This window comes from Engystomops pustulosus, chromosome 3, assembly GCF_040894005.1.
Source record: "Engystomops pustulosus chromosome 3, aEngPut4.maternal, whole genome shotgun sequence".
In the NCBI taxonomy this organism is placed as follows: Eukaryota; Metazoa; Chordata; class Amphibia; order Anura; family Leptodactylidae; genus Engystomops; species Engystomops pustulosus.
The window spans coordinates 89573475-89600725 of record NC_092413.1 but is presented as its reverse complement, the minus strand read 5'-3'; the positions used below and the strand labels follow the sequence as shown (position 1 = coordinate 89600725).

Genomic DNA, 27251 nt, shown 5'->3' with positions numbered 1-27251 from the left:
CCTCCAGCGGCCCCCAGGTAAATTGAGTTTGAGACCCCTGGGCTTGACTGTGATAAATCTGCCGTACTGTACAAAAATATAAAAGTCTATTTACACTGCAAATTTTCAAATGGTGAAAGTAATGGCATATCCACAGTGAATACATTCTGCCACCAAAACCACTTAATTTCGGATTTCTTAAGCTGTAGAATTAAAGAAAATCAACTGATGTTTTCTCACGTCGGATATCATATTTTATAAGCTCTCCTTCATACCAAGCTGTAAGCGTGTAACATGTATAGCTATGCTACTTTCCCTCTGACAAGCATTATTCCTGGATTGTAAGTTAAATGTACTAGGAAAGAAACTTGTAAGCAGCACATTTCCATCTTTATTGAGGCGTTTCTTATATAATGATAATGTATTTTATGTACGCTCCAGATCACGTCACATTATCAAGAGCTAATGGAGTACAGTAAACACCACACTTCAGAGCTAATGGTTATTGACTAAAATGCTATGAAATGGCAGCCGCAATTACTGACAGCTCAAGCAAAGTAAAAATGTCAGTGACAAGCTTGACAGTATACAGCATCAGGTGGCATCATTTTCACAGACTCTCTAGTGAAAGAATGGTTTATCCATGCCTTCAGTGCTTTATGTGGTGGACAGTGTCACCTTGAGCATTCGGACCAGTATGATAAGAAGCTGTTCACCATTGTGGCTGTTACAAAACCTTAACAAAAATAATCATAATAATAATAATACCTGCTTCAGGTGCAGGGTGTCCATTACCCTTTAGTATATCTTTGGAGAGTAAGAAATTCTCCTCTACTGCATCTTTCTCCGTCTTTGATGAAACACTACCTAGAGAAGTAAAACATATTGTAAAAAAGATACATTATTTAGCTTAACTTTTCATAGAATAAATGACATCATATATTAATGAAAATTGTTATCACAGATTCAGTGATCTTATACTCATGTTCTTTGCTTTATGATGTTATTTGCAGGCTGGTATAATGTGGTGCATAAAGTTATCTCCACTACGAGCGAATGGAAGAGCTTTGCCCAACATGTACGCAACACCATTAGTCATTAATCATAATTCAGGTCTTGTAGGGAGAAATGTTCCACATTTACTAAATATGGCTTATATGTAGATACACAAAGTAAACTTTGAGCAGGCAGTATGAAGTTGCTCAAAATTGTGGTCAATTTAAAGTTACCAGGCTCCAATGTGTTCAATGTTCAATGTGTACCAGCGCCAACTACAATGTATCATTATGGGTATGGTCAAATTTCAAGAATTTCAAGCGCTAGTATCGGATGTAGTAGCAATGGACCCACATACACCACTTGCTATGTTGTGCAGTTTTCCAATTACATTTTCGTTCTTTTGAAAATTCTCAGTTGATGTATCCAGTGTTGCATGGTGTCCCGCCTGATTTTTGGTTAATCCGTCTCTGCCTTATAATCCGGCACATCCCTTCCTGCCTCGTCGGATCTCCAGCATCATTTCCGGCTAAGTAAGGGACCCCCAAGGTGTTGCTGTGTTTCCAGTGTTCCTCCGTGTTCCTGTGTTTCCAGTATTCCTCTGTGTTCCTGTGTTTCCAGTGTTCCTCCGTGTTCCTGTGTTTCCAGTATTCCTCTGTGTTCTTGTCATCTGTTCCTGCCTGCCTGTTCCGTGTGACAGCTCCTGTGTTCCTGCCGTGAGTTCCAGCGTATCCTGCTAAGCTGTTCTCCTGCTGTCACCCCAGACTCGAACTGTGTCCTGCATGTGCGTACTACCTTGGCTGCCACCACACGCCTAGTCACACCAGTGGAACGACTGGTAAAGAGCAGGTGCCACTTAGACTCTGGTCCCAGGTGTCGGCTAGTACCATCATCTCCCACAGTGGTCCGGAGGGCCCACAGACTCCAGAACCTTTCTGCCCGTTAATGTCTCCTACTGCAGAGCTGTGACAACGACTAGTGATAAATCTCCCCCATTGTATCTATCATTTGATAGTATTGTTTAAATGGTAAAAACATAGGTGTCACTCAGTGTGATCTAGCATCTAAGGTTTTACATGACCACAGTATTGCAGTGTATTATATTAATGAGCAGTTATAAAACATAATTGGCTTTACTGTAATAAAAATAGATGAAAATGAATTTTAAAAAATATTTTCATGATAATTTTACTGCGCAAAAATTGTTAAGAATTAAAAAACATGTTTACCCTCCTCAGCTGTGAAACTGCAACAAGAAGGACAAGCCATAAAACAATGGTAAATTAATAGTGTGTTAGTAAAATTTCCAGGTTAAATTAGAATAATGGTGTGTAGTGATCCTTCTTACTGTAGTATAAATTGGATGTCACATACCGCACTATGGCTATGTACAAACCTGCGTTTGCCAGTTTCCATAAGAATCTTTTATTATTAGTGAAAAAATAGTGAATCAGCAACTCATCTTTTTTCCAGTATTAATAACAAAGTAACGATGAACGGAAGACCTCCTGTTCACCTCATGTTTTTAGTTTTTATTACACTTTCCTTAAACACAGAGTGTACCAGAAAGATCAGATGCAGGTGTAAACTGGGATCTTAGAGCTTTAAACATTGCCTAAGCAAACCATCAGAAGGGGCTTGCACAACATTGGGCCACAATCCAAACATTTAGGTAGAGAGATTCCAGTGAAATTATGTCAAAGGCAATTCCCACTTTTGGCTCAAATGCAATAAGAGCCAGAGATTGGTGGGGAACTCCACCAAGAAGCCTTTAGGAGGGACCATTAAACAGTACGTGTACGCTGATAATGGAATGTGGTGGAATAATGTATAATTGAAGGTACGATAATAGTTCTCAGTATAGACATTTCTCCACATTGTCCCTTGAGCTCTTTTTCAACAGTGTCAGGCCACATTTCCTGATTTATTGTGAGCACCCTGGGTGGTCTAAGCATCTAAACAATTAAGCATCCTGCAGTCCAGACCTGTTTTTACCATCAGGCACATCTGTGGTCTCATTGGTCAGCTATTGCAAAGGGACATGTATCATAGGAGAACACCATTGATAACCTTATTGCTAAGGTGCAAATATTCGTGGATTTCTAAAGTGTCACTTGTACTCGCTACTGAATAAAATTTTAGTTTTATAATTTTTTTTAAATATATTCATCCTACTGTATTTGCTATTGGGGTTATAAACCTGGCACAAGTTTGTATTACAAGTTATCATGTTATCAATATTTTCATATCGGTGTGTTTGTTACTGTGTTTTTCACACCTTCTCCATCAAGAAAAGGAAAAGTTAAGCAATACATACAGTATACAGTACGTACCCCTAAACGACATCAGTAGAAAGTACAACTCAGACCACAAAAACAAGAAATGAAAAAAGTTATGGCTTTTGAAAAGTTGACATGAAAAAAAATTGTAAAAATAAATTGTCCAGTCACACAAGGCCACTTTAGTTACAGTATATTATAGTATATTATAGTGGTAGAGTAAGGCTAAGTTCAAACCTGTGTTCAGAAGTTTCCATTCCACTTTTCATTATTCATGGTGTAAAATACTGTGCAACAGCTCACATGTTTTAAGTTCAATAAAAAGCCAACTCCTTTTTTTTTCACTATAAATAGTGCATGCATCACAGAAGATACATTGACATCTATGAGAAACAGAAACTTTTTGTTGCCATTACGCTCTCCTAAAATGGAGTAATCATTAACTACTAATGATTTATCAAGAGGGATAAAGAGCCCTTTAAAGAGCAGAAAAGAAATTAAATTATTTGTGTAGATGAAACATACCAAGTACTGCTTCCAGATTTCCTTGTGGGTCCAGCGTTGTATGTTCTATAACGGATCCTACACAAAGATACAAATCACATTATATGAGAACTGATGTAATTTACAGCATTGTCAGAAATACATTGGTCACTGTAGCTAATAAGTCCTCCATTTTAAGCAGTAGAAACACAATTCTCTACCTGAATATGTAAAAACAGGGTTACCAGGGTTACAAAGTAAAAACACAATAACAAGGAAAAAGTCATAAGAGGCAGGGAGAATTTTAGAGTCAGTTCTGCATATATCTACATTGCGATTATTGAGCACTACACAATATTTAATAAATTTAGTTATAATCTAAGGCTCTAAGGATAGATTCCCACCATGCAGAAACAGCAGATTTGCATGTACTGTATATTTAGCCTCTCTCTGTTAAGAGAAGAGCTCACAATTTTTTCTGATTCTAAAATCCACAGATCGCTGTCATTCTATATGGATTAACTCCGCGTCATGTAAATCAGATTACATAAGACTACATAACTTTATTAAATATTGTGGTAATATAATATGTATTTTCCTGCTCAGTACTGGTACAAACCCTGACCATTTGGAGAAACTGAGGTGTTACATTTCCTACATCCCTTACTGGGCTGAGATTGTGACCATCTTTCTCATCTTATTATAAAACCGGATTTCATTCATCTAATTAATAATACTCATTTTACACCCACTCAAAATGGAGTAAACAGCATCAAAATATGAAATAAAGTCAGAAAGTGTAGCAAATAAACATTTGTAACTATTTTGAGACTCAATAAATCCTCTGCTATGTGTGTACCTATTGGTTGCATAGGGAATCTATACAAGTATAAGTATACCGTACAGACTCAAATATAATTTGACCCTAGTATAAGCCGAGACATCTAATTTTAACACAAAAAAACTGAGAAAACCTTTTGACTCAAGTGTAAGCCTAGGATAGGAAATGTATTGGTCACAGCTTCCTCAGTATATAGCCAGCAAGCACATGCCCCAAAGCATATAGCTAGCCCCCTAGAAAAAAAGTGCCTGCCCCCTTGTATATAGCCATCAGCCCCCTGCCTAAAAACAAAAAACACCTTTCCGACGTCCCCCGCAGGTCCTCTTCTGTCTTCAGCTCCTGCTCCGGTCCAAAGACCGATGGGGGCGCACACACTATGATGTCAGCAAGCGTGCGGGGACCCAAAGACAAAACCGGAGCTGAAGAAAGAAGAGGACCTGCGGGGGGCGCCGGAATACAGAGTTTTTTAGACTGGAGTATAAGTCGAGTTAGGGTTTTTCAACACTTTTTTTGTGCTGAAAAACTCGGCCTATAATCGAGTACATACGGTATGTTAAGGGTGGACACATAAATTGTCATACCTTTCTTGGACATACTATCCCTATTCAGATCCTCAAGAAGTGTTTGATTTCTTTCTGCATTGGACGACACAGAAATCTGTCCGGTGACTTTTGATTCCTTTCCATTGTCAATTCCCGAGACTGCATGGTTTCTTGTCTTGTCAGATATGTGAATCACTGTCTTACGACCAGAACTGACTATATGAAAATATAAATCAGAAATATGGAATCATTTTCCAAAGATTAAAAGGTCAGTGGTGAAAAAACAGAGCAAACAGCAGACTGATGTATTTCAGTATGTGCACATAAAGATTTTTTATTTATTACAGTCAACAGTAAGCTACATTTACTGATAATTCTGTACCCAATGAGGAGGAACGTATGGGCAGTGTATGACCTGGTGATGGCCTGAGTCCATGTTTGTGCTGAGACATTTAATAGAAAATGTTTGAGAGTGGCCACTATTTGTGAAGGACTTTCTGACTTTAGTAAAGTAACAGTAGCCCTTGTGTTGTATATGGCCAGGAAATTGAAAGCACATACAGGCCCACTCAGCAAACCGCCCCCCCCCCCCTCACCCGATCCCCAAGTCAATCCTGCTTCCCCTTTCCACTCAACCGGTTTGTGTACCAGTTGTAAGGTTGAATGATTAAAGAAAAAAGCCTTCAGGGGAGTTCCCCTCTCTTTTCTTATCTCCCCATGCATGCTCCACCCCCCCCCCCTCCTTTTCTGGGGATGTGGTAAGCCCTAATTCCCCCATTCTCCCCACCTAGTACATTGCGCCTAGGGCAGGCTGTATAGGTCACCCTTAGGCCCTCTACCCTTCCCTTAACCCTCATTCTACACCTTCTTTTATTGTCATTTTTACTGACATTTGAATGTCTTTATTAATGCTTTCTCTGTTTATTAGCATATTCGCCTAGTAAATCGTAAATTGCCTCGAAGATTTTCATATTTTGTCTGTAATCCATCATTGTTATATGGATATCATATTAAGATTGTTATTTGCGTTATAAAATGAAAAAAACAATAAAAAGAATTTTAAAACTAAATTTTTAAGATATTATGTACCTGACTGTAAACCACTCTATACTTTATGTATAGGTGATAACTTTTTGGTCACTGGGGCTCTGACTCTTGGGAATCCATTTGATACCAAGAATATATGAATGAAACTAGTGGAAGTACATTGTCACTCAAATCATCTGTTTGGGACTGTCAGAGATAGCTGCCTATAGTGTTGTTCTATCTCTGTAAGTTCTTATAGAACTGAAAGGAGGCATGCAGAAAACAGGCCTCCATCCCCAGGATTGGTAGTTCCAGTGGATAAGTGATAACTTGATATCTTGGTCCAAAACTTTAAAGAAAATAAATCTTTAGGAGGTAGCTTGTTCAGGAATAGATAAGCAGCCTGTATCAGGCTCCCAGTTGTTTATTTCAATATTATTTACAGACCAGGCTGTAGCAATATATATTAGGCTAGCAATATAGATTAGTAGTAGCAGTGATCTTTAGTGGAATAAAGGTGATATATTGAGTATTATGGCACAAATTATAACACATTCATTTCTATGCAGTTGGCTATTGCTGGGCAAGGTATACAAAATAATAGGTTCTCCAATTTTGGACACATGGGGTTGATATAATGACAAATACTTCAGCTGGTCTTAGATGCAATTTTATGTTTTTGGAAAACAAGACAATGGGTACATTTTGCTCTTGTTTTGCAGTTCTCATAATTCATAAGCAGATCATGACTTCATATTCCTCAATGCGGTGGAGAATGACTCACGGTTCTGGCAGAAAGCTTCGTCGGAGCCATCCGGACACTGCACCACCCTGTCACAGGCCAGCGTGATATCTATGCAACAGCCATCATCACAGATAAACTGGTAGCGAGAGCAAGCTCCACTGCATGAGGTGGATTCTGGGAAAGACATGAAAACAGGACAATTCTAAGCAGATGGCAGGGGATCTATCTGGTTATAAATACAACACACACTGGAGGAGATATACTATGCCTTCTCCAACGGCAAGAAAGGCATGTAAAATAACCCATCTCTGCCTGGTTTTTATCTATACTATCTACTACAGGAAGTGTTCACATGTTCTGGTTGGATTGTGTTCTGGCCTGATTGTATGTGGGTTTCAATTGAAACGTATGCAATTGGCAACAAGCACCACGTGTTGCATATAAGCAATGAAAAATACATGGATCCACATTTATTAAAGTGTTTGCACCAGTTTCCTGTCTGACTTTGCACTGAAAAGAACCTGCAAACTGCTTGTACATGTATTTATAAAGTTTTGTGTCACGGCTGCTCTGTGTCCGACAAGACAAAAAAATGTACACCTAAAGGGGCTGTTAGTGCTTAGTTGGAGTTTGCACCCCATTTATTACTTATGCCCGCCACAATTCTGCAGCATGAACAAAGTGCACCAACAATTCCCAAGCAGTGCAGGGGGCGCCACTCCACAGGCAAACTGCACATAGTACAGACAGCACTAGTTTTTGAAGTGGGCCATGGTGATTGTTACCAATTGTATGTGTTCCATTTGAAATGCTTATGCAATGGCGCCATGTGCAATTGTGGTTCTTATCGCAGCCATAGTCTCCACTGGAAAACTGCAGCTGAAATCTCCGCCAGACCTGTCTAGACCAGGTCTGACCTGGAGGAGATTTCAACTGTAGCTGGATCTGTAGCTGCCCGGAGACCTTTAAAACGCTTTCCTAAATAATTTCCCCCCACTAAGACTGACAGGCTCCTAAAGCTGTTGGAAAGCTACATGAAGCAGCCAGTTCATAAAAATTGGGGTATCACATAAAGCCGGTTGCTTCACATACATGGTCAGACACAGAGGGAGATTTATTAAAGGGGTTTTCCCACCAAACAAGATAACTTGATAACTGATTGGTGGGGGTCTCAGTGATGAGATGGAACAGACAACCGTGCATGTCCATTCTGCTCCATTTATCTCTATGGAGTTGAGTGAGATTGCCGATCTCCTTCAGCTCCATAGAGATGAAGGAACCCCTCTCTCATAACTGAGACCCCCAGGATCAGCAAGTTAGGCCGTATCCTGTGGATAGGGCCTAGCTTGTTTGGTGGGAAAACTCCTTTAAGACTGGCGTTTATAATGCCAGTCTTAAAAATCCTTTCTTCGCCGGTCTGGCCTCTTACTAAATATGGGGGCAAACACCACCAGTTTGGAACATTAGACCAGATCAGAACTTGTGGAGTGTTCTACTTATGTCTCCAGCTTATGCTACTATCTATAATGACCCCTTTACTGTATATCTTTGTTTTCAATTATAATATGTGAATGCCATGCTCGGGTGTGTAAAGGGTTAGGCCCACCTTTTCATTTTTTAATGTTACACAATTTATTCTTACATTATACTGGATACATTTTTGAAAGAAATCTTAGAAAGTTGATTTTCTGCAGTATTTTATAGGAGCAGAATGACATTTTTAGGTATTCACCACTAATTCCCTTAAAGGATAATATTTTTTTTATGAAATGCTAATATGATATTTTTATTGCACAGTTACTTTGTCACTAGTTGCATGTAAACATGTCCCCAAGTACTGCATCCAAAGTTCCTTCTTTTGACACTAGATGGCAACATTTTCTTCTAGACAGAACAGATGGTGACTTTTACAAACTTCTTTGTACTTCAGAGCAGCGCTCCACTTTCTCATTTACCCATAGAACTGTGGGTAAGGCACCTCCAGGAAGTTAAATCTGAGAATTGTATCTGTTCGTAGCATTGGCTATTCTCTGGCTTCACCAATATCTGTTTTAGTATTTTACTCACTCCTTTATGCTTACTTTAAAGGAAACCTACCATCAGAAATCTCATGGTAGGTGGCTAGTAGAGTGCTAAGCCCTTACCTAGTTTTACCTAATCCTATAATACTTTCTAAGCTAAATAACACTTTATCTAGCTAATATGGTTATTATCAGCTACTAAAGCCTCTCCAGGCTGTGGGAGCATAGGCTCCTCCATGCCCCAGTAGCCTCTGAGATCCCACCTACCTGCGCATCCTGGGCGCGCACCCTCTCACTTCTGTAGCGGTCCCGCTCCTCCAGTAGCTCCAGCTTCTGAGCGCACTCGCATAGCTCTGTTCCCATCGGCTCTGAAGCCGGAATTATATGAAGGAGCAGGACTGCTACAGAAGTGAGAGGGTGCGCGCCGAGGACACTCAGGTAGGGAGAGATCGCTGAGGCTATTGGGGCGTTGCTCCCACTGCCTGGAGAGGCTCCTCCAAACCCCAGTAGCCTCTGCAGATCTACCTTCCTAGGTACATTTCTGATTGAAAGTTTCCTTTAAAGATATAGGAGACACAATATTGAATGAGCAACATCTGAAATCCTGATATTCTACTTTCTTTTTCACAGAGACTCTTGGGGCCAGTGGTAGGCGGGGGGTGGGTTACAGAATGAATTCCTATTCAGTAGACTCTGGCTGGGTAGGTATATTTAATGTGCCATGCTAACGTTGTATTTCTTTAAGACTGAACATAATCCTACTGTCTGCAAGCCTAAAAAGGGTCTGTCAATGGCTTCCGATGGCTTCAGCCTCCTTCCTTTTACCCATGAAGTCACAGAGCTCTCGGCACTTATCGCGCATACGCAGACACTAACTATCACACAACCAGCCGCGGTAAGTGCCGAGAGCTTGGTTACGTCACAGCTTTCGCCACCTGTAGGAGGGCGGGTAGAAGGACGGTGGCGTGAATAATTAACAATCGGAAGCCATCGACAGACGGCTGATGACGTAGGGGTAGCATCGGAGGGCTAATTTACATATGTGAGTTAATCATTTTTTAAACTAAACAATCGCCATGCCTAACCAAAGTATGTGCCGGCATCAGAATTTAATAGCCTACAGGGTGGTGTGCTCGCATGATTTCATCATGCGAGCAGTGGTAGGTTTCCTTTAAAGATAAGTGGCTTCCACTCTACATATAAAAGCCGAGGGGCAGTGTAGCATCTCTCAGTGGTTCTGTTTAGCTCTTTTTATCTGTTATTTTTCTTGTTTTGTTGACATGCTGGGCATTAGCTATTGGGTAAGACTATCTTCAGCTATAATGGCCTTCCTGTCCTGACTGTAATGCTATCATTGGTGTCGTTTACTTTAGAAAGGGATTTATCTGATAATCACCTTGCAGGTCTGTGCTGACTTGTGTATTACCATCAGAACTAAATAATAGATGTCCACCGCCTACTTTACTTTTTTACCATTTCTAACTACAGGCGGGCCCCTACTTAAGAACACCCGACTTACAAACGACCCCTAGCTCTGGTTATTGGTAATTTACTGTACTTTAGCCGTAGGTTACAATAAACAGCTATAACAGTTATTAAAGGTGTCTGCAATGAAACTTTATTGTTATTCCTGGTTCCGATGACAATCCAACATTTTTTAAATCCAATTGTCAAATAGACCAAAAAAAAATTTGGCTGGGGTTACAATTATAAAATATATGGTTCCAACTTACATACAAATTCAACTTAAGAACAAACCTACGGAACCTATCTTGTACGTAACCCGGGGACTGCCTGTATTATGACTCATTGGATTGTTAGTATTTTTCAAATTTGGTCTCGTCTCTATTACTTTTGTATAAATTTATAGACACTCTTGATGCCCTTGCTTTAGATGTTTTAATTGCTTGAAGAATTACATTTACTGCATATTCATTGTTTCTTCATGTAACCCGTATGACAATAAGAAGAAACTAGCTGAGGATTGTACCACAGATGAAAGTTGGGGGCCTCAGGAACAAGTCAACATTTAATAAATGATGATTTCTGTAAGTGTCTGCAAAAAAAACTGCCACACAGCCCCATCCAAGTAAACGCTCGTTAATGGTATTTGAAGCGATTTTATATTTTCAGTGAGCTGGTAAAACCCTTTTAGTGCTGCAGCTTCTTCAATGATTTTCCCAATACAGCAATATGTGGGGCTGCTACTATTGCTACTGCTGCATAGGGAAATCATTGAGGATACTGCTGCGGACACCCAAGATCAGTAAGTGATGTAGCCGGCTTTGTAAGACATATAAGAGCCCACCTGACTTATGATGCTCTTCAGGGAGAACAGTGACCGAAACATTGTCTGAGCTCTTCTGACCAGATGTATCAGTTACAGTCAGTTGCAGGGTATAAACTCCTTCTTGCATATGGGAAAGTCTGAGAGTTCCTGGTTGAGGAACCTATAAAGATACGACAAGAACTGTAAGCTTACTTTCAGCAGATTCACATATTCCACAGAATAATTTCCAAAGAGAAGTCAACAAAGCATAAAGACCTTGGTTCTCATCTACATTCAAAACAATATTTTTGATGTGCAAGAACACAATGCTTGTCAAATTTACTGTAGAAACAAAACAAACACAATAAGACACAATACTGAGATCAATCACATAATTAAACCAGAATAAGTTTATAAACATTTACCAGGGCAAATACAAAATTCTAAGTAAGTTCTGGTGCAGCACATCACCATGGCTAGATCAATGCCTCTGGCAGCTTTTCCAGTGGTGTCCATCTACTGACCAATCAGTTTGGCCTTATTTGAGCTCACAGTATGTCAGTGGATACCTCAAAATTCATCCGGCTGTTTCTGTCCTGTGTCACATCATCAATAAACACTAGTGACCCAGTGCCACTGGTAGCCATGTACGTCCAAGCAACTACCACCACCATGTTTTAGAGATGATGTGCTATGCTTTGGATCATGAGCTGTACCACATTTCAACAGTTTTCTTTCCATCATTCTGGTAGAGGTTGATCTTGATTTGAATAGTCTAAAGAAAGTTCATTACTGGCTTTTTTATATGTTTTTTTTTTTTTAGTAAAGTCTAATTTAGCCTTTTTAGTCTTGAGGCTAATAAGTGGTTTGCGCCATGCAGTATTTACATTCATTTACTTTAAATCATGGGAAAAAATCGGCGAATGGCCATCGAGTGTGTGTGTGACTTCACCGGAGGAACAACCTTGTGACTTCATTCTCAGATAAGTGTTTAAACCATACGCTGGATATTAACCAAGTACAAGGAAAAGTAGGACACACAATAAATTAATAATGATAAATGACGTTTCGTTTTCTGTTTATACCTTCAATGACGCAGGCGTTAAGAATAAAAATCATAAATGTTTCTAAAAGATATGCCCACTGCATTTTGGCTGGTCAGAGAGATGCCTTCTTATGCACACTTTTAAAGAATTGTTAGTACATCCTACATATTGTAAACCCCTCTTGTTTGTTGTTGATTCTACTTAAATGGTTAAAGGACACCTGTCATCAGGTTTCTGTCACTATTTCTGTCACCTCTACCTGTTGGGGCAGCTCACAAGGATCCAATCCAAGCCTTTATCTAGTCAATTCATACATTAATCATTATAAAATCATCTTTTCTTTATTATGTAACTGAGGCTGGTCACATGGTCAGAGGCAGTGATGTCATCCCTGTTACCCCTCCCCTCTCCTCCCCCTGCTCAGGTCTGTGTGTAATGTATAGTAAAGCATTGCTAGTGTGTGTGCTGCATCTGCTGACATGCTGCATCCTCCTAATACAAAGAGACAGACATCAGCTACACAAGTACCTGACATGTTCTGCTATAACATGGCTGCAGCCTGGAGCTGTTGTATCTCTCCTATACACACACAGGCTGCAGGGGGTGTGACCGCCAGCACCAGGAAGCACATCATTATACAGCCTCACATCATTAGACGGGCTGTCAGTCATGCGCTGGGGGTGTGGCTGTACCTCCCACTCATGAATAAGCTGGACAGCTTGAATATGCTAATGACTCATTGGACATTTCACAGGTCATTTGCATACAGCTTTAGGACCTAATTGCTTAGGTTTACAGGCATGTAGAGGGACAATGAAGGGATAGAGGTAATGCTTTCAAATGGCAGTTTATTAAAATATATTTAGTTTAGGGGGGTTATCTTTAAACTGTCCATACGGGAGTGCGTTTTTAATATAATTAGGGTGGTAACTGTAATATGGAGTAGGGTATTTTTAGCTGTGGTTTTTCTAAAGACTTTCATATTCATCTGGTTATGCTTCATCTCTATCAGGACATCTAAAAATTCCCAGGTCCTCTTGACAGGTCCTCTTAAGTCACAAGCAGAAGAGCTGAAACAAAGGCAACTGAATAAAGGGTACCCAAAACATACAGGAGGCGCATGAGAGAGCAACACAAGATGATAGGGAAACAGTGCTAGAGAGAAGCATCTCAAAAAGGCACAACAAGGAAGATAGCAGATTAGCCTTTTGTTTTGATTTTTACTTTTAGAAGGGGCAAAACAATAAAAACACATTTGGTAAATAAAAAAAGGAGAAATGAGATTTTGGGACAAAATGACAACAATTCCTTAATTGTATAACCGAATTTGTTGTTTATGTCACCCAGACCCCCCACCCACTTCATCCGTTCTTTAAATCCAATTTTAGACACCTGTTCTTATTGGTCAATTTTGGATTTGAATTTGTACAATAATAATGTCTTCCCCTTTGTTTTTCCCTTTCTTCCTTTCTATTTCCATTGATAAACTTGGAAATTCTTTACAAAAAACACTTACACATCGAATAGCGATCCACATTGGAAGGAAATAAAACATTGGGCTTTATATTTCATTAGATCATCAAACTGCACTTGATTGTTTATCATATTTTTCAGAAAAGCAAAGTGCATATGCGGACAACATAAAGGAATTTTTGCTCTTATATGTTGAATTTTACTTTTCGTTTTCTAATTCTTCCTGTATCCAGGTGTGGCACTCATTGACCAATCAGTATATGGTCAAATGCGAGGAGCTTTTGTTGTTTATGGAAAATAATTTTTATCTCCCCAAATTCACTTTTTCTCATCATGAGACCCAAACACACTTTCTGGTCATCCTAAAATCATCATATCTCCCTACTTCAAATGCACCGCCACAAATTTCATCTTGGGAAGTTCCTGCCATCCAAAACGTGATAAAGAACATTCCAATGGAAGAACTAATACGCACCAAATGTAACTGAACTGTACTGACATTAAATCATTTTTAAAACAACAAGATAAATCCCTGGTGATCAAAAAAAACTTTGTACTTCATGTTAGTTGAAAAAGTTTGGTGGTATGTTTTGCATTTATTTATGAGAAAATCAGATATTTGGTGAAAATTTGGAAAAATTCTTGATTTTCGAACTTCAAAATGTTCTACTTTTTCCATACATATGGGCAGATTTACTTACCCGGTCCATTCGCGATCCAGCGGTGCATTCTCTGCTGAGGATTCGGGTTCTGCCGGGATTCACTAAGGTAGTTCCTCTGACGTCCACCAGGTGTCACTGTGCGCTGAATGCACTGAAGTTCACCAAGCTGGGCCGGGTGCAGGTAAGCGTGTGTCCAGCAAGACTTTTTTTTTTTTTAAATGCGGCGGTTTTTCCGAATCCTGTTTTCGTACGGCCAATTTCCGTCGCGTGCATGCCGGCACCGATGCGCCACAATACGATCGTGTGCGCCTAAATCCTGGGGCAATTCAGGGAGAATCGGCGCAGATTGGAAATTTTCGATTAACCCGTCGGAAAAACCCGATTCGGGCCCTTAGTAAATGACCCCCATAGTCATAACCGCAAAAATACTTAATAACTAACATTCACTAAATGTCTTCTTTATGTGGAAATGGTTTTTTATGCATACTCTTATTTTTGTAGGATGTTATGGTGCTTTGAGCGATTTTTCACATTTTCATAAAAAACGCGATATCCTGCTATTGAGGGACTTGCTCAGGTTTCAAATTACTTTGAGAGGCCTAAATAAAAGTAAAACCCCATAAATTACCCCATTATAGAAACTACACCCCTCAAACAAAACAACTATGTAAAACAACTTTTATGAAGTTTGTTAACCCTTTAATTGTTTTACAGGGGTTAAAACAAAATCACCTGAGTGAAGTTGGCCCCCCCACCTTGTTCAAATCAAACAAAATTGGTGTCAAGCGTTAGTGCTAGGTTTGTGCCGGTTTGTGTAGCAAAAATTTGAGCAGCACAAACGTAGCAGAGTTGTTTGGTCCCAGTTTTGTTTGATTTGGGCAATGTGGGGGGGCTGGTTGACCTCTGATGACCTCTGGAAATTTTCATTAAAATCTTAAAAACGATAGCGGCACAAACGAAAATTTTTGCTGCACAAACGTAGCACAAATGTTTGACACCAATTTTGTTTGATTTGAACAAGGTGGGGGGGGCCAACTTCACTGGTAACAAAATCAGATGCAATTTTGAAAGTAAAATTTTTTTGGCTAAATGAATGTGTTTTTCAAAAAATGTACAAATTCTCAGTGGATAAAATACCAAAACGCTCCACAAAATTTGATACCCAATCCCTCCCGCGTATAACAATACCCCAACCTGCTGTATGGGCACACGCCAGGGCATCGAAGGGAAGCTGCGTCATTCAGAGAAGATTATGCATTGTCACTTTTTATTGGCTATACAATCTTTATTTTTTTGGCAATTTGGACATATAAGAGCTTATTTTTTGCGATATGAGATGCACTTTAGAAAATACTTCATTTTAGTGGCTCATTAGCTTATTGATGAGATTTTATTAACTCTTGAATGCATGGGTGAAAAGAAAATTGTCAATTTTGGTTTACTTTCTTTTCTTATTTTTTGGGGGTCGTACACCGTACACTAAAAATATTATATGATATTTATTCTATAGGTCACTACGATCACGTTGATACCTCATTTATTTATTTTTTTGTTTATCTTTACAATTTTACTGGATAAAAACTAATATAGAGGAAATCTCATTTGTTTTTCAGCATCTTTTCGGAGACGTAACTTTAATATTTTTTGATGACAGAGCTAGTTTAGGGCTTATTTTTTACGTGTTGAGTTGTTCTTTTCAGTGGTACCATTTTGGCACACATAACCTTTTTTTGAACACTTTTTAGAACATTTTGGTGTACAGATTTTATGAAAAATGTACATTTTTGGCGAGTTTTTCAGGTTTTGTTTTTACGGCGTTCACCAAGCGGGTCCAATAATGTTTCTGAGTTATTGCACAGATTGTTATGGACGCGGCGATACCAAATATGTGAGGGGTTTTGGCGATTTTGTGGTTTTTTTTCCACTTTATTGCATGTGTATAGGGAATATTTGTGTTTAATGGACTTTAACTTTATTTAATTAATTCTTTTTATTAAAAAATGTTTTTATTCAATGTTTTTAACTTTTTTTATTAACTTTTACAGGTTAGCTTGAAGAAGCGATCCACTGATCGCTTGTTCAAGCTATTACACAGATGTATTACACCGTGTAATGTAACACACTGAGCATGCTGCGCATGCTCAGTGTGTTACAGCCGGGTCCTGCCAGAAGGCAGAGACCCGGCTACAGGAAGGAGATCGCGCAGCCCCGGGCACTGGCAGTAAGTGCTGTGGGGGGGTCCGATTCACTTTAAATGCCCCTAACACGCCGCGGTCAGAAATCTCTGATTGCGGGTGTTAGAGGCGGGTGTCGGCTATAATATATAGCCAACACCCGCAGCTTCTGGCCCCGACTCTGTTCAGTAGCCGGCGCCAGAAGCATGACGTAATAGTGTTTTGCGGGTACTATTACGTCAAATGTTGGGAAGGGGTTAAACATAATGGGGCACATTTACTAAAGGGCTCTGCGTCACATGCGACTGTTTTGCACAATGCTTAATGCAACACAAATTTCTGCACTGTTCTTGGTAAATGTGTCCCAGTGTGAAATATATTTCCAGAGAGGCCCCCACTTTAGGGAGTAAACTATCACCCAGTTTAATTCAAAATGTCCCTACAAACAAGAATATATGGTTATATAATGCAGGATTTCATAGATGTGGACACAACAATTAATATAAGTGTTATTAATAAGGTGTCTAATAAAATGTGTTATGCCATGAATGAGCACTACTATCTAAAACACTTAGACTTTGCCTTGTACTAGCATTTATTTTCTGCCGATTGTTATTCCATGTACCGTACACTCACTGGCCACTTTATTAGGTACACCATGCTAGTAACGGGTTGGACCGCCTTTTGCCTTCAGAACTGCCTCAATTCTTCGTGGCATAGATTCAACAAGGTGCTGGAAGCATTCCTCAGAGATTTTGGTCCATATTGACATGATGGCATCACACAGTTGCCGCAGATTTGTCGGCTGCACATCCATGATGCGAATCTCCCGTTCCACCACATCCCAAAGATGCTCTATTGGATTGAGATCTAGTGACTGTGGAGGCTGTTTGAGTACAGTAAACTCATTGTCATGTTCAAGAAACCAGTCTAAGATGATTCCAGCTTTATGACATGGTGCATTATCCTGCTGAAAGGAATGGACATGGTCAGCAACATTACTCTGTGGCGTTGCAACGATGCTCAATTGGTACCAAGGGGCCCAAAGAGGGCCAAGAAAATATTCCCCACACCATGACACCACCACCACCAGCCTGAACCGTTGATACAAGGCAGGATGGATCCATGCTTTCATGTTGTTGACGCCAAACTCATCAGACCAGGCAACGTTTTTCCAATCTTCTATTGTCCAATTACGATGAACTTGTGCAAATTGTAGCCTCAGTTTCCTGTTCTTAGCTGAAAGGAGTGGCACCCGGTGTGGTCTTCTGCTGCTGTAGCCCATCTGCCTCAAAGTTCGACGGACTGTGCGTTCAGAGATGCTCTTCTGCCTACCTTGGTTGTAACGGGTGGCGATTTGAGTCACTGTTGCCTTTCAGCCCGAACCAGTCTGCCCATTCTCCTCTGACCTCTGGCATCAACAAGGCATTTCCGCCCACAGAACTGCCGCTCACTTGATGTTTTTTCTTTTTCGGACCATTCTCTGTAAACCCTAGAGATGGTTGTGCGTGAAAATCCCAGTAGATCAGCAGTTTCTGAAATACTCAGACCAGCCTTTCTGGCACCAACAACCATGCCACGTTCAAAGGCACTCAAATCACCTTTCTTCCCCATACTGATGCTCAGTTTGAACTGCAGGAGATTGTCTTGACCATGTCTACATGCCTAAATGCACTGAGTTGCCGCCATGTGATTGGCTGATTAGAAATTAAGTATTAACGAGCAGTTGGACAGGTGTACCTAATAAAGTGGTCGGTGAGTGTATATACTCAAGTATAAGCCAACCCGAGTATAAGCCGAGACCCCTAATTTTACCACCAAAATCTGAGAAAACCTATTGACTCGTGTATAAGCCGAGGGTGGGAAATGCATTGGTCACAGACCCCCCCAGTATATAGCCAGCCAGCCCCCTATAGTATACAGCCTGCCCCTGTAGTATACAGCCTGCCCAGCCTGCCCCCAGTAGTATACAGCCAGCCCAGCTTTTCCCCTGTAGTATACAGCCATCCCAGCCTGCCCCCAGTAGTATTCAGCCTGCCCCCAGTAGTAAACAGCCACCCCAGCCTGCCCCCAGTAGTATACAGCCACCCCAGCCTGCCCCCAGTAGTATACAGCTAGACCAGCTTGCCCCCAGTAGTATACAGCCTGCCTCCAGTAGTATACAGCCTGCCAGCAGTAGTACACAGCCACCTCAGCCTGCCCCCAGTAGTATACAGCCACCTCAGCCTGCCCCCAGTAGTATACAGCCAGCCCAGCATTAAAAAAAAAAAAAAACTTATATACTCACCCTCCAGTGGCCCCGATGCGCAGCGCTGCTCCCCCGATGTCCGCGGGGGTCCTCTTCTGGCTTCCGCCCCTATCTTCTTTTTTTGTAACATCGTGCTGGGCGCCACCACTGCTCTCTCCCGGCTGGCAGGCGCATAGTATGACACGCCGCTGCTGACCCCATACTAGGCGCCGCCCGGGAGAAAAACATGCACGATGTTACAGAAGAAAGAAGATAGGTGCAGAAGCCAGAAGAGGACCCGCGCGGACATCGGGAGAGCAGCACTGCGCATCGGGGCCACCGGAGGGTGAGTATATACGTTTTTTATTTTTTAAGTGCATTGACATTGTGTATTGACTTGACTGCGTATAAGCCGAAGGGACATTTTTCAGCACATTTTTTGTGCTGAAAAACTCGGCTTATACACGAGTATATACGGTATATGTAATCTTTAAGTTTTAAAAACGGTAATTGGAGCTGGACTTTGCTGTTTCTCATTTCTGTATTGATGAGTTCACCAGTGCTTTCTTTCTTAGGGTGTACCAAACTGTAGATCTTACCACTCCTTATAACGTAGCAATTTCTCTAAATTTTTTTTTCTGTTTTCGCAGCTTAAAGCGTAACAATGATTTCAGATAATTCTCCTCAGGCCCCTTTCACACAAACGTATGATTTCTTCAGCCCTGTATTTCTGTGCCATACGGCTGCTATCACATGGACGTGAAAAAACGGTCATTTGCTACCCGAATTGTACCGTTGTGGTATGGGTAGTATACGGCCCCATGCATTAAAGTAGGTCCATTCATTTTGATGGACGTATGGCCTAACACCGTACTGGGGAAAAAGATGGAGTTTGCTTTATCTCTCCCTTTAAAGGAAACCTACCACTTGAAGTGGCAGGTTTCAGATGGAAATACCGAGCTCACCCTGAGCTGGTGCCGGAGCTTATTTTTGTTAGTGTTTTAAACCGCTGTATTGCGGTTTAAAACACTTTTTAAACTTTAAAGCCGGCGCAGGGAGGTACGCGCTCGGCGCTTACCATGCGCGCGGCTCTCCTTCACTTCCTATGTAGCCACGCGCACGGTCACGCGCGTGGTAAGCGCCGAGCGCGTACCTCCCTGCGCCGGCTATAAAGTTTAAAAAGTGTTTTAAACCGCAATACTGCGGTTTAAAACACTAACAAAAATCAGCTCCGGCACCAGCTCACCCTGAGCTGGTGCTCGGTATTTCCATCTGAAACCTGCCACTTCAAGTGGTAGGTTTCCTTTAAGTACGACCATTCTGCACTTCTCCCTATGGAGATGGGAGGCCTCCTTTCTCCATCGAGTGGCTGTATGCACGCATGGGCTATAGCCTCGCAGCACAACTTTCCATTATGCAAGCACCACAACTCACATCACCCGCAGGTCTTTTATCATCTTAACCGAGAATAACATAATGAAGGGATTGCCCACACCTGCCCATATTGATGCCCATTATTGATGTTAAGCACAGTGCACATAACAGTGTATGTCCTCATTCAGATGAACATGTTCTCACACGTCAGCGCTGCTCACCCCTCTCCTCTACGGAAGCTCAGGCCCAGCACTGTAACTGTACAGAAAAATATAGTACATATCCTAAATTTCAGCACACAGGATCACGGTGCAATGAGACAACATGTGCTCACCACACCATGACCAGGCACCATGGGTTTCAATGGATATCCAGCAGCAAATGGTGCAGCAGAAAATCGGTTCCCATTATGTTTGCATGAATGCATCTTTATGCACATTTTTTGTGGTTTCGTAAAGTTTTATTTTGCTTTTTAGAAGTAAACTAAAAGGACACCTGTCATCAGGTCTCTCTCACTAGTCCTGTCACCTCTACCTGTTGGAGCAGCTCACAAGGATCCACCCCAGCCTTTATCTAGTCAATTCACACATTAATCATTGTAAAATCATCTATTCTTTATTATGTAAATGAGGTTGGTCACATGGTCAGAGGCAGTGATGTCACTCCTGTTACCCCTCCCCTCCCCTCCCCCTGCTCATGTCTGTGTGTAATGTATAGTAAAGCATTGCTGTTGTCTGTGCTTTATCTGCTGGCATGCTCTGTCCACAGACATCAGCTACACAAGTACCTGACATGTTCTGCAATAGCATAGCTGCCTGGAGCTGTTGTATCTCTCATACACACACAGGCTGCAGGAGGCGTGGCCACCAGCACCAGGAAGCACATGGAGGAGCCATTACATCATTATACCTCACACCATTATACAGACTGTGAGTCAAGCACTGGGGGTGTGGCTGTACCTCCCACTCATGAATAAACTGGACAGCTTGAATATGCTAATGACTCATTGGACATTTCACAGCTCATTTGCATACAGCTTTAGGACCTCATTGCTTAGGTTTACAGGCATGTAGAGGGACAATGAAGGGATAGGGGCAATGCTTTCTAATGGCAGTTTATGAAAATATATTTTGATTAGGGGGTTATTTTGCCTGACGGGTTCTCTTCAATAAATTGCAATGTTTACTACTATCATCTGTACTATTTATTCATAAAATTTCCTTAAACGTTTAGTTACTCTTTAAGTGAAACTACCACTTTATAACCTGTAAGTTATTTATTTTCTTATGTTCTATGTGTTTTATTTAAGATAGTGTAAATAGTGGAGGGAGTAACTGAATAAACAGGCTGCAGAGAAGCGGAGGTGACACATGATGAGAAAGCATCACGACTTACAAACAATAGACTTGTGACAGTAGAAACATTCAACATAACTAAAGTCAATTGTTAGAAAACGCAAAGAGGTGCATAAGAAAAGTCCCTCAGACTACCTGGGTGCCCCCAAAGTCTTCAGTAAGCAGCTCCTTTATCAAGATAATGAAAAGCTCTTTATTATAGCCCCTTGCTTTTCATTCTAGACAAAAGACTCAGCATAGACACCACTTCTTTACACAGCTGTAATTACTTTACACAGACCTACATTACTCACCAATCCTGGTTATCGGGTTCTTGGGATGATATAAAAAAAAGCCCGGGAGCCTGTTTCACCACCCACCAGATGAACATTGTGCCTGATAAAGTTTAGGTTAATACAACTCACTCTGGTTAATATACTGCCCGATGTTCACAGCATGGGCCATAAAGTGAGGTGCACTGACCACATTTTCTCCAAGCAGAATGTACTAGTGGGGCTATCCATCCACCTACTGTACACAATGTAGAAAATTACTTTTATAAAGTAATGATGCTACAAAGACATGTCCTAATACCACACTTGGTCAGCAATTCTTCTAAGCAAAGTCACGTATCTTATAACATATAGGCAGCGTTCCCAGGTAGAGCACAAGGAACCATTGTTGGAAATGCTCTCTACTCTTTATGGTTCACCGGACGTCTACATTTTCATCTGTAGCTTCTTTGTTCACATGTGTATTTCAAAAGAAATTGGATATTTTGATGGATGCATATTTTTTTCAATTAATTAAGAACAGAGACTAACAATACTTTATACTTTAACAATACTATATTCACTGCTATGTGAATATAAGTGATTGGAAATACTTAGTAAATACCAATTTCAAAATATTTTTTTCTTATGAATCTAAGTTTCTTTGTTATTCCTAGTGTTATTTACAAGCAGTTAGCCATGTGGGTGTAACCAGTTAGGGTTGTGGCCAAGTACAGGCTGTTGCTGTCAGCAGTGATTGGACACAAGGACACACACAGGAGTGGGATTCAATATTTTAGAAACGCTTTGGGAGCAAGAAGTCACATAGCGCAGCATGAGGAGAAATCACATATAATAAACAATTACAATATTTAAAATACTGTAGCCAGCTCTGTACTGTAGCCAGCAGTCACAGTGCCTGCCCCTAGTTACAGTAAGTCACCAGTCACAGCACCTCCCCTCAGTTATAGTAGTCACCACTCACAGTGCTCACCTGTAAACTACCTGCAAATTGCCTCCCACTTAACAAGAGAATAGAAGGGCAGCATAGCAACGTTTCAACATCAAGTCTTTGTCAAGCATTAACACTTATAATTGAAATGTTGATAAGCTAGGTGGTAAAAGAAAACCATTAACTGATTGAATGGCTACCAATTGAGATGGGACTTGAAGTGGAGAAGACTGAACATCACTTGCAGTCCTGATGGAAGCTGCTTCCTCTCTTCAGCTCTATTGCTAGAAGAGGAGGTGGATGGATCTAGCAGAGTAGGCAGGGAGAGACGACCAAGGAAGGATTTGAACTACATGAGTCAGGGGATGGGCTAAGCATCTGCAGGGCTGGGAGCTGATGCTCTGCAGTGCTTCTCTGTGGCTCAGTGAACCAGCTGTGATTTTAACAACAGGTTCTATGGAAACGCCTGTGATCGGGAACAAGCTGCCGGGGTTTTGCATTAAATTAACGCCAAAACACCAGCGTCTCGTTCCCGATCGCAGGTGTTTACTTAGAAACGCTGATGTGATTGGGCCGCTCTGGTGGCCACGGTTTGGTCTGCGATTGCGTTTGCAAACGCAGCCAAAACGCAACGTGGGACAGCGCCCTTACAGTACTTCCAATACCCCTTCCCCTAGATATTCTTCTTGCTGGCACAAAAATAGTTCTACTCAAGATTCAGGTAAGGCAGATTGCTTTACTTAAGAAAATTGAGATTAAAATCATAAATCGTTGAATTTTTATTGAAAAATCGAGATTTTCATTTTAAGCAAAATTGCACCACCCTAACCTTAAGTAATGAAATCAAATTGAAGAGATAACGAGCCCTTTTCCAGTGTTATGATCCTATGATCAAAACAAAGAAAATGGAAATGTTAGTGTGAAAAGGGGCTAACACAACATACCTTTCTTATATTGATAAATGTGCTCTATAGTGTCAAATCACTCCTAAAAACACCGTTATCTCTTTATCAGAAAAACGATATAGATAACAAATTTTACAATTGTAGGCAGAATAATTTAGGAAATGTATACCTTCAATTCTACTTGGGGATCCCCTTGAAGCAAGGCCCACTCATATCGAACGATGGCATGGTCATCGTTGCTTTCCCGTCCGTCCAGTATAACCCAATCCACAGGCAGCTGCAGTACCACATCCTGCCCTGCATTGCTTATTGGAGGTTTATCTGCATCTGTAAGATGAATGTTTATGTCAGATATCTTCAAATTCAACAAATATAATAAATAATTGTAACATTCAATAAAGGAGATAAAATACCTAATATTTACACTAAATACACTACTACATTTATCCAAAACAGATAGGATACCGCAATATTCCTACCTGCTAAAAGGTATTTAAGATCTAACAATGATGTAAATCTACAATCTGACGTAGAGTTAATACTAGAAACATATTGTAAACGTATTGTACATAAGTGTGCACATAGTCTCCAGTGGTGTACTGTGTATGGGGTACATCACCATCTGCTGCACCATCTGCTGAGTATCAGGAAGTGAATGTTCGTTTCATCACAACACTAATTGACTGTACTGTTTATGCAATGAAAATATGGTGAACTGAGATATTGTTATCAAGTATCATACACATCTCATTTCATACACATTTCTGGAAACAATTTTCATGTTTAGACACTTTTGGCATGTTCAGTGTTTTCACTTAAAGGGATTGTGGGTTTGACCCCTAAATAAAAAATTGGGGCACATTTACTTAACCGGTCCAGTCCCGATCCCTGATCCGGACGGTCCGATGAAGATGTAGTATTCCGGCGCGATTCACCAACATCACGCGCCCGAGATCCTGCATGTGTCGCTTCCCCGCAGAGCTCAGCCGGAGTTCACCTTCTTCTTTCGGTGCATGTAAGTCTTTCGACACAATTTCCAATGTTAAATCCTGCACGTTGTCCGAATTCGTGGATCGTCCGACGTCAACCCCCCGATTTGTGTCGCGTGAAAGCCGGCGCCAAAATCCGATCGCTTGCGTCAAAAACCCGTTAAATGCGGTGCTCATTGGAAATGGTCAGGAAACCGACGAAAATGCGCTCCGCAGACCCTTAGTGAAAGAGCCCCATTATATTTGAACAGCCACCCGTAGTGTTTTCAGTGGTGTCAGAGAGATACCCAGGGACCAAAGTGGTGGAACTGGAGTGGTTGGGAAGGGGGTGGTGATTTAGTAATATTTCATGTCAGTTTTATTAACTGGAAAACTCTAGTTACACATCTGATAGGCAGGACTCTGTATAAGATGGTTGTGGGATTGTACCATGGGTGGGTGATTGACCTACCTACAGTAGGTGGATAGTGAGTGGGCTATGAATATGGGATGATATGGGTGTGGGCACTGACAAGTGTTGCCCCTACACATTGGTGCCATGGGAGGCCTCTTACCCAGGTTATTGGTCCCAGTGGAGTTGCGGCCCGTGAGGGTGAAGCTGCTGTAATCCCTGTGCGGAGAGAACTGGCACACACTGCGCCCATGGTGGCTACAATCAAAGAGGAAGCAGGCGAGTCCCCGGCCCGAGCCCTCCACCACGGCGGCCGAGCAGCGGGGCTGGGAGCAGCACTCCTCCAGGCACTGCTTCCAGCTGTACACCTCTCCCGGAGCCTTAAGGAAGGTGGCCCCGGCCTCCAGCGAGTCCTTGGTGCGGATGATGTAGTCCTCCAGCTGGTTGAAGCTGCACAGGTCCTCCCCGGAGTCTCCTGAGGGTCGCACGGCCACCTCCTGCAGCTGCTGTTGCATGGCCGCCGCTTCGTCCTCTTGGTCCCGGCCATTGCCGCGCTGCCGGTGCCGGTGCCAGTCCTCCTCCTCCTCCTGCCCCGGCTCCGCTCTCTGCTGCTGCAGCTGTTTACGGAATTCTTCCAGCAGCTCCTCGACCCCTGAGATCTGTGACCTGAGATCCGTCAGCTGTGGGGCCGGGGAGGTCCTCCTGCAGCCCCCGAGGCCCCAGCAGAGCAGCAGGGAGAGCAGGCTGAGGCCGGAGATCACCGGGTGATGCATGATGGGGACTCTCCGGTCAGTGCACTGAGGAGCCGGGGACCGCCATGGTGCCAGGGAGATGAGATGGCAGACGTAAGACAGCCCGGGGCCAGGGCATGGCACTGGTGCTCCCCCTCCTCCTGTGATGTGCTGGGGGGTCTCCACAGGTGTACACAGATCAGCACCGGGGGGAGGGACAGCTCCCAGGGCAGCCCCGTGACGTCACCTCCATCCTGCTCCGAATACGTCACCCTCAGTGCGGATTGGCTCCGGGTAGTGTGAATAAGCACTTAGTGCTGTGTCACATCGTTTTTTATAGAGACAGGGGCGTCAACCTCAATACCTGCCAACCAAATTCTAATAGTCAACGTTCCCCCAGCACGGACACACCAACCACAGATGCAGTCACCATAATAATAATAATTCTTTATTTATATAGAGCTCATAGATTACACACAGTGCTTGCCAAATCAGTCCCTGTCCCCATGGGGCTCACAATCTACTCAACCTACCAGTATGTTTTGGAGTGTGGGAGGAAACCGGAGGAGCCGCTGGAAACCCACGCAAACACAGAGAGAACATACAAACTCTTTGAAGACATTGGGGCAGATTTACTTACCCGTTCCGTTCGCGATCCAGCGGCGCGTTCTCTGCGCTGGATTCGGGTCCGGCCGGGATTCATCAAAGCAGTTCCTCCGACGTCCACCAGGTGGCGCTGCTGCGCTGAAGTCCGCTGGAATGCCTCGAAATACACCGGCCTATCCAGGATGAAGGTAAATGTAATTTTCGCGACACAATTTTTTTTTTAAATGCGGCGGTTTTTCCAAATACGTCGGGTTTTCGTTTGGCCACGCCCCCCGATTTCCGTCGCGCGCATGCCGGTGCCGATGCGCCACAATCCGATCGCGTGCGCCAAAAACCCGGGGCAATTCAGGTACAATCGGCGCAAATCGGAAATATTCGGGTAACACGTCGGGAAAACCCGAATCGGGCCCTTAGTAAATGACCCCCATTGACTTGAACCCAGGACCTCAGCGCTGCAAGTCTGTAGTGCAAACAACTAAGCCACCATGCTGCCCATAAAAATCAGCACATGTAATGATTGCAGGTGACTTCACTTTGGATTTTCTCTTTTTCCTAGTCTTATCCCTAGACTGCCACCAACACCAGCCACAAGTCGTCAATGCAGAGGAGGAGGTCCCTGACTCTTCAATCACCATAGGGAGTCCTCACAGCGTCAGCCGTTTACTATCAAAAACTGTAATGAACCATTCCAGAAGCCAGTAGGACCTTCCCAGATGCCACCAGGGTCCTCCTGACAAAAAGAGAGATGAATGCAAGTGTAATGTAGAGGCCAATGCCATAGCTGTGTGCAGCAGAGGCTGTAAGGTGGGATGTGATGATATCAATGCACCTGCTGGTTGCAGAGCTGATCAAAGCTGTGGCAGAGTTAATCCCTCTGCCACAGCTTTGCCACAGGACAGCTGCTAGGGAATGGAGAAAAGTGGTGGATTAACTG

General features: G+C 42.1%; 1 protein-coding gene across 2 annotated transcripts in view; it reads right to left on the bottom strand.

The window, feature by feature from the left end:
• LRP11 (LDL receptor related protein 11) overlaps positions 1 to 26025 on the bottom strand; it is a 28882-nt gene extending 2857 nt beyond the window's left edge. Inside the window, exons 1-7 of one of the 2 annotated variants that reach the window (XM_072141376.1) lie at positions 25144 to 26020; positions 23770 to 23927; positions 11221 to 11362; positions 6931 to 7065; positions 5160 to 5336; positions 3780 to 3836; positions 748 to 846 (exon numbers count right to left, since the gene is read on the bottom strand). In XM_072141376.1, the coding sequence (XP_071997477.1) occupies positions 748 to 846; positions 3780 to 3836; positions 5160 to 5336; positions 6931 to 7065; positions 11221 to 11362; positions 23770 to 23927; positions 25144 to 25753 (1378 nt within the window). In that variant the 5' untranslated portion in view covers positions 25754 to 26020. Of the gene's footprint in view, positions 1 to 747; positions 847 to 3779; positions 3837 to 5159; positions 5337 to 6930; positions 7066 to 11220; positions 11363 to 23769; positions 23928 to 25143 lie in introns of both variants that reach the window. The other variant, XM_072141377.1, reaches the window with a different exon arrangement.
• Positions 26026 to 27251: the final 1226 nt, after the last annotated feature.